Source organism: Gossypium raimondii, chromosome 10 (genome assembly GCF_025698545.1).
Source record: "Gossypium raimondii isolate GPD5lz chromosome 10, ASM2569854v1, whole genome shotgun sequence".
Lineage (NCBI taxonomy): Eukaryota > Viridiplantae > Streptophyta > Magnoliopsida > Malvales > Malvaceae > Gossypium > Gossypium raimondii.
In genome coordinates, this window is record NC_068574.1 from 61,023,219 (window position 1) to 61,031,142 (window position 7,924).

The following is a 7,924-nucleotide window of genomic DNA, read 5'->3' on the forward strand; positions in this document are numbered from 1 at the left end:
TCTCGTCCTCCCTCCTCAAAATCTCAAGCATAATTTATTAGTTTTCTAAATAATTGCCTTTAGGAGTATAAAATGTGGAGCCAAATTCTGTATAATATTGAATAACACCTCCTACATCAATTGGGATTTACCAACATATGATAAAACCTTAACTACCAACATTTACCAACATATGATAAAACCTTAACTACCAACAATGTATCCTCTACTTAATTTTATCTAGAATTGGAGCACAATCCCTCTCTATTAGTTGCCTTGTGATTAGGGGTACCTTCAAGTACCTAGCTTTCTTGACCTTTTTGAATTTTGATTTAATCGTACTAAAAAAATAAAAAAAAACTCACTTTTGAAGGAATTAAGCTGCAAACCAAAAAATTCCATGAAATTGTTGCAACATATATTGTATCCCATAATGGACTTCACCTTTGCATTTGTAAAAGCCAATAGATCATCTGTAAAGCATAAATGCATTAGCTTAATTCTTTGACTCTTAGGATGATAATGAAAGAGGCCATTGACAGTAACATAAAAAAATTAGAAATAATATTTATAACTATTAGAAATAAGTATGGAGAAAGAGAGTTTGCTTGATGCACTACTCTTGCACCTTTCAACTATCCTACTAGACCTCCATTCACTGAATACAGCCTTCAATCTAAGAGATGAACAACAAAGGAAATCCGATACCTTCTAGAATAGCAAGTAAAGGAAGTTCAAAGTAATTCAATTAAAAGCTTTTTGCAAATTAATTTTCAAAGCGTATTTAAAGGAATTTTTTGTTCCACAATAATAATATATAAATAAATATTATATTATAATTATATAAACATATACAAATATTTTTATTCAAAACATAATAATATAAATAATAATTATTAAATGGAAATATAAATATTTAAATAATATAAACAAATAAACAAATGTACAAGATGGATAGGTGGGCTATCTCATACTTAAAGTAACCTTTTATTAGAGGTGTTTATAGGTCAAGCCGGGTTAGATCGAGTTTGGATCGGATTTAAGCATGGTATTAACACATTTTATTTTTACTCTAGCTCTAGCCCTAGCCCGGTTTGACTTGAAAAATGTGGCTAAAAATGTGTTCAAGTCCACCCATGTTTGTAAATGGTTAATCTAAACCCATTTTAGGTTGACCCATATTATTTAAAAAAAAACTAAAAAATATATTTATATTAATTTGAACTTAATATTAATAATTTTATATATCAAAACATATAATCATCTTTAACATTTTTTAATGTTTATGTTATAGTAGTATCATATATTATTATAGATTTAACTTTTATGTGTTATAAGTTATATAATATAAAAAAACATAATAAAATTTCACAAAAAAAACATAATAAAAAGCATTACAAACTTAAAAATGAGTTAGACTCGAGTTTTAGATGTTCAACCCATGAAGTTAATTTTTTACCCATTCATATTTTTTAAAAACAATATTTTTGTCTAAACAATTCCAAATTTCGAATTTGAAGCAAGTAATAGTCATGAAAAGTCTTCTTGAAATGAAGGCCCAATACGAGGAGAGCACAGATACAAAGCAGATACGGGTCGGGTTAAAACCGATCAAGAGACCTGTGGGGCAGGACGCGGATCCTACTTTTTTTTCTTTTAACATTCCTTATTTTCTCTCTCTCTCTCTCTCTCTCCCCCATTTTCGACCTTTTTTCTCCCTTCTATCTTCATTCTTCCCCAAAGACGAAACGTAGCCGCCGCTCAAAGCCACCGTTGTCGCCGCCGTCTGGCCTCAGATCCGCCGTATTTTTACGCCGAATTGAAGCTCAGCGTCTCCTATTCCTTTCTATCGGTGTAGATTCCCTAAAAATCAATCCTCGGAAAGAGGCAAAACTGGAGTCTCGAGTTTCGAAGTGTCCTTATTCCGATCTCGGAATCTGACCGTTGAATCGGCCTGAGATCGAGCTATATTCTTTTTCGCCTCAAGCGCTACTCGCTGACCGTTCGGATCGGTCAAAAAATACCCTCCTGGCCGATTTTTAGGTTAATTTTTTTTATGATTTGTTTTACTTTTGATATCCTTGGTTTTCTGACTTATTCCTCTCTTCTTTTTCTTGTTTTTTCGATTTTTTTCTAATTTTTAATTGTTGAGGATAAATCAAAGCTAAAACTAAAATTAGAAGTAAATATAAAAATAAAACGAAAATAGAATCAAGCGAAAAATTCGTTTTTCTTTTATCCAAAGGGATATTTGTTATCATGGTCTGCCTTAAGGTAAATGGCATTTCGAGGCATATGCTGATAGTCTTGTTGTCAACTCTGGGGCTCAATATGCGATGATAAATATCACTTTTATTAAGTGGATTGGATGCTTAAGCTTTTGTTCTTTTTTATTTTTTATGTGTATATATTATATATTGCTGATCTTGTTCTTTGATGTTGTTATGCAGGCACTTAACCTGTTGAAGACTTGAGTTTTATACTGATCTGTCTTGCTAAATATCTGACAAGATTGGAGGAACCAAATTAACTGTAGGTTTCTTGGCCTTGTTGTTAAATAGTACTAGTGTAAATTTGTTCTGGTACAATATAGGTGCTATTTTGTGTATTTCCTTTCAGTCTTCTTTTTAGTCTTGATGCAATATTTTATTGGAGCTTTGCTTAATTGTTGTCAGAGCCGTATTTGTACTTGCACCGGGAGCTTCTCTTCTACACTGGTGTCAAGTAGTAAGCCAGAAGCCACGGCATCCTGCCAGATTTGTTGTGGTAGACCATTAGTTGATGGAATAGAGTCTGTATCTTCAGGCATGATGAGCACAGTAGGCCTGGAACTCACAAGTTTTATAGATCCCGATTGGACTTGGAAGACTGTTTCAAAGAGGAATAGGAGTGCAACAAGGCGTAGTAGGAAACTGGTAGCTGATAGCTTGACATTTGGAAAGGGTCTAGCTGATAAAAATGCCAGAACACTGGAGGATGTTTCGGTTTCAGAGTCAGAGAAGGTCAAATTACATTCTTTTGTACTTACAAAACTACCCTCAGGGTTTCTCACTTGTTTCAACTAATTATCTGTTTTTCTATTAGCAGGTTGGTGTGGATGTTTTAGGACGGCGCTTTAGTGAAAAAGTAGAGAATGTTCCAATTAAGAAAAGGAGATTTATGTTCCAGTCTTCGTCACCCCCACCCCCATCGACTCCTAATCCGCACCTGGAAGCCTCTGCACAGCATGTAGATTTTCAACCTGCTCCAGATCAGGATTCTGGTTCAGGTGCTGTGCAGGGGCAACAGCTCAGAAAATCTGATTGTTCTGCCAAGTCGTTTGTCTCTAGTATCGATGTTGAGAAGATTTCAGAGGTAATAAATGGTGTAGATGATTTCTCAGGGATTGAAATACTTGCAGCTGCTGCTTGCAGTGATAGCATTTGTAATGAAGTTACTGAAAATGAGGGAAATCCATTAGTAGAAGAACCAACGCAGGAGAAAATTCAGTTTTCTGCTTCTTCAATTCATTTGGAAGAAACTACTGCATCATTGGAGGTGGCGTGCAGCTTTCCAAAAGAATCGGTAAATGAAAGTAAGTCTGAGGGTTCATCTTCCCAGGACAATTCCTTTGCTGTTTTGCGTGAATTTCCTAGTGACAAGGATACAACACCAGAAAGTTCTGTTCCATTGCCAGATGATAGGTTACTCTGGGATTTAAATGTTTCAATGGATGCTTGGCCTTGTGATGGTGGGAATGTTGATTCTAAAAAGGATTCTATTGATGATATTTCTGTGAGAAGTGAAGAGTTGCAGACTAAGGAACCTCATGATATAAAAAATGATGCTACAAACACAGTGGTTGCATCTGATGTTGGTGGGGGTAATAAGATGACTTCAGACTCAAGAACCATGCCTTTTGGGACTGATGATTCGAGTACAGAGAAACAGGAATCTCAAGGATGCTCTGGTTATGATTCTCAAAAGGATTCTTTTGATAATATTTCTGTGGGAAGTGAAGAGTCGCCTGCTAAAGAACCTCAAGATGTAAAAAATGGTACTACAAATGAAGTGGTTTCATCTGATGTTGATGGTACAACAAATGAAGTGATTTCATCTGATGTTGATGGTACTACGAATGAAGTGGTTTCATCTGATGTTGGTGGGGGTAATAGGATGACTTCAGACATCAGAACTGTGCCTGTTGAGACTGATGACTTGAGTACAGAGAAACAGGAATCTCAAGGATGCTCTAGCTATGATTCTCCAAAGGATTCTTTTGATACTATTTCTGTGAGAAGTGAAGAGTTGCAGGCTAAGGAACCTCAGGATATAAAAGATGATAATACGAATGATGTGGTTTCACCTGATGTTGATGGGGGTAATAGGATGACTTCAGATTTGAGAACTTTGCCTGTTGAGACTGATGACTTGAATGGAGAGAAACAGGACACTGAAGGATGCTCTGGTTATGATTCACAATTTGAGGATGGGGAGTTGAGGGAATCAGATGTTCAATGTTGGGAGGAAGCGGAACAGGTGGATTATGACACTGAATTTGAGGAAGAAAGATCATTTGGCTTGGAAGCTGAGAGTGGTGAGCAGGAACTAAAGGTAGAAAGAGGATCAAATCCGGAACTAACTGGCAGTTTTAAATGTTACGAAGCAAGAGAGAGTTTGAGGAAAAATTCAGTGAGCTTGAAGATTGGAACTGTGGAAGTTTCCGATGGTGAGACTATGAAAATTGATTGCTTGGATAGGTCTAATTATGATCTTAGAGTAGATTTATCCAAGGTATCAAAAAGGGAAATACTTTCATGTGTTGAAGGATCATTGTCCACTGATGTTAGAAGCAGGTGATTTTTTTGGATGCAATTGTCTCTTCTCTTGGATGTACATTTCTAGCTTTGATTGATTACTCTGCTTATTCTAATATTTCAGGTTTGACAATTTTAATGGTTTGTATCCTCGAGCTGAAAGAGGCTCTGGTTCTGACAGATTTGTTGGGTGTGATGGATCTTCTTCACATATGCGTGTCAGAAGCCCAGGAGGTGCTCATTTTTTCAATCCTTCAGCTAATTATCGGGATTCTAAGCGGCAGGATCCATCTATTTATCATGGCCCTTACGGTTTTGGGCGCCCCAGACCGAAAAGTGCTTTTGACAACCGAGAATATCCCATGGGTGCAGACCAAGCACCTTCGGAAGCTGCTGGTGTTCCAAGAACTGACCACCGCATTACCCGGCAATTTACGGGCTCTAACAGGTCATTGCTTAGAAGGAGATCACCAATTGAAAGGGCTGATTCTTACGGTATGTTTCCAAGGATGCCAAACGTAAGAGATACTAGTCCTGATCGGAACAGGTTTAGAAGATATCCGCAAGGAGTTAGTAGAGGCATCAGAGATCAATATCTCAGGCATATTCCTGATGACAGCTCACGGTACGAGAGTCGCATGCCACATTGTATAGACAGGAGAGAAAGAAGCATTTCCCCCCATGGCGGAAGACCTCACCATACTGTACCTTACAAGAGAGCTCGATCAAGATCAAGGAGCCGCTCTCCCATTGATTGGTTATTGCACAGGGATCGAAATGAGGGTTCAAGACGTCGCAACAGGTCACCCGATTTTAGGTCTGATGCTAGAATAGATAGGGTGAGGCTGCCATTTGCAAAGCGATTCGCTGCAGGTTACGGAGAGTTCATATCCTCACCACGAAGTCGTGTTTCACCGCAACGAAATTCCAAGATCTTTGAGGATCGTAGTAATCCTGGTTTAGACCATTTTAGGGAACGAAAATCACACATGAGAATGATTCAACAAGATCAAAGGTTTGATCAAGTCCGCCCCTTTCGGAGATTAAATTCACACGACTACTTCAACCCCATGATTCGACCTAGAAGATTTCCCGATAGGACTACTGGTGGTAAAGGGTGTAAATATGAAACCAGTGATGATGGTAAACATAGTAGCAGATATCCAATGATTCATCGAGTGAGGTGTTACGATACAGATGGTGGAGCCCGTCGGTTTCGTTATAACGAAGAAGATTCATACATGGCTAAGAACTCTTTAACCGTGACTAATTCAACCGGGGTCTCATCTAGACGCCCCGATGATGCTGATGCACCTAGGACAGCCAGTGATGATAGGTGAATTTAAGATTATATGCACAACTGTGACAGGATTTGGCTGGAAAAAAGGGAGATGTGAAACCTTTTAAGAGGTAATATCTCTTTTCTCTTTTCCCCAATCATATATGCTTGTATTTGGCCTGGCTGGTGGGAGATTTTTGTTTTTATTTTTTTTTCACCTTTTTTTTTCACCAATTCCTTTTACAGGGCAGCATGCCATCTAAATTCCCTCTTCTTATTATTTTTTTTTAGTTTGTAGTTTCACTTTGCATAGAATTTTTTTTTCACCTCTTTTACTTCTCTTTTCCATAGTTAAAGTTAAAAAAGAGGTTTGTTTTTTTTAATGATTATGCTTCTTTTTTTCTAATACAAGATTACAGACAAGCATATTATTTACTATTAGGTTCTTTGCACCCATAGGGAAAAAAAACATCATATTTACTTCATTATAAAAATGTATTCAGAAGTACTGAGAAAAGATGCATTTTTAAGCCATGGAAGTATATTGATGGTATGTTTTGCAAAGATTGTTTACAGTGGCATGGTATGAGATGATTAGTTTGCCTGTTGATTGATCAAAATGTCCTTAAGTGGTGGTTTCCGGAACCAGACGGGTTTCTGGTTCAACCAGTCCAACCAGTTTGTCTAAATTATTAAAAATATTAAAAAGAGAAAAGAGAAAACCGGTTTAACTGTCTGATCCTTTGTTTTGAAAACAGTGCATTAAGTTTAGCTTTTTTGCAAGGTGATTGAGTTGGCTTGAAAACATCAATCGCATTGTGATTGTTGATGTCAGTGATGATTGAACCGGATAGGATCGGTCTATATTTATTCTGTTATGAATTTTTAATTGGACTGATAAATTGGTGGTCTGATTTAAAACATTGACGGATGCAGCCATGTATTACCAATAACTATAGAATATATACATGAAATGAAATGGTTAAGACACGAGAGTAGAATGGATAGCCTCGTAAACAGGGGAAAATAGCTTGAAGAAAAAGATGGATGGATGCCTTCGTAATTTAAAAGCTTTGATAATTTGATTCACTTTGGCACCACTTCTGTGCATTTCACATATATTAATCTATATATACATGTATATATGTTCAGAGTAGATTAATTTCCTGTAAAAGAAAAATGATAGGAGAGAGGAAGACACTCAACACACAGTGAGGGGAAGCTGGAATTCATGGAGGATATGTATACTTTTGTGGACATCACCATCGACTGTTTATTTAAATTGCGTTTCACTTTCATTTCTTTGTGGGGGAAGTGTAAAAGTCTTAATTTCTTTTATGGTTGATGTGACTTTTTTATTCATAAAAATTGCAGACACTACGTTTTGGAGATTGCAACTAAAATCAAATATGGTTACAGATTAAACAAAGATGGTAATAACAAGCACAAGCCAATGGGCTAAACTTCAGTTCAAGCCATGACGAAACCAGTCCCTGCAGCTGAGAAAAACAACATAATTAAATACATTCAAAAAGGAGGTAACTCAATTGAATTTGGTTAATTAATCTGATTGACCGGTTCACAGATTAACCGAGTTCTATTTCAAAACTCAAGATTTTGACGGATTTTCAGTCCAATTGATGGTTCTGAATCCTAAAACAGTGCAACGAGCTCAGAGAAATAATGTTTGTCCAAATTGGGCAGTTCACCGAAGGCACCTATTGCAGAAAGCTAGAATTTTTTATGTACATTTATGGCTCATAAATTTGGGTGAGAGCTTAATCTAAAAGATTTAGTGAATTTTTAATGGACTTATTCATACAAATTTTATTTAGGCATAAAGATAAATTAAGATTATAACTTTAACTCA

At 36.6% G+C, this 7,924-nt stretch overlaps 1 protein-coding gene across 3 annotated transcripts; it reads left to right on the top strand.

Moving 5' to 3' along the window:
* The first annotated feature begins 1,670 nt into the window (after positions 1-1,670).
* On the top strand, positions 1,671-7,924 carry LOC105776299 (uncharacterized). Of its 3 annotated transcripts, none has more exons than XR_001127950.2 (6): positions 1,671-2,022; positions 2,430-2,511; positions 2,655-2,981; positions 3,067-4,814; positions 4,900-6,185; positions 7,429-7,924. XR_001127950.2 is itself a non-coding variant. In XM_012598872.2 (5 exons), exons 3-5 carry the CDS (start codon positions 2,787-2,789, stop codon positions 6,113-6,115), a joined length of 3,159 nt encoding a protein of 1,052 aa, XP_012454326.1. In that variant the 5' UTR covers positions 1,671-2,022; positions 2,430-2,511; positions 2,655-2,786; the 3' UTR covers positions 6,116-6,618. The 3 variants fall into 3 exon arrangements, 1 of the variants encoding a protein (XP_012454326.1); XR_001127952.2 differs by having other exon boundaries at positions 7,474-7,924; XM_012598872.2 differs by lacking the exon at positions 7,429-7,924 and having other exon boundaries at positions 4,900-6,618.

Coding starts and splice junctions, on each gene's coding strand:
- LOC105776299 (XM_012598872.2), top strand. CDS start 2,787: ATGATGAGCACAGTAGGCCTGGAACTCACAAGTTTTATAGATCCCGAT. Junction 2,982..3,066: donor CGGTTTCAGAGTCAGAGAAG/GTCAAATTACAT, acceptor TTCTATTAGCAG/GTTGGTGTGGATGTTTTAGG. Junction 4,815..4,899: donor TCCACTGATGTTAGAAGCAG/GTGATTTTTTTG, acceptor CTAATATTTCAG/GTTTGACAATTTTAATGGTT.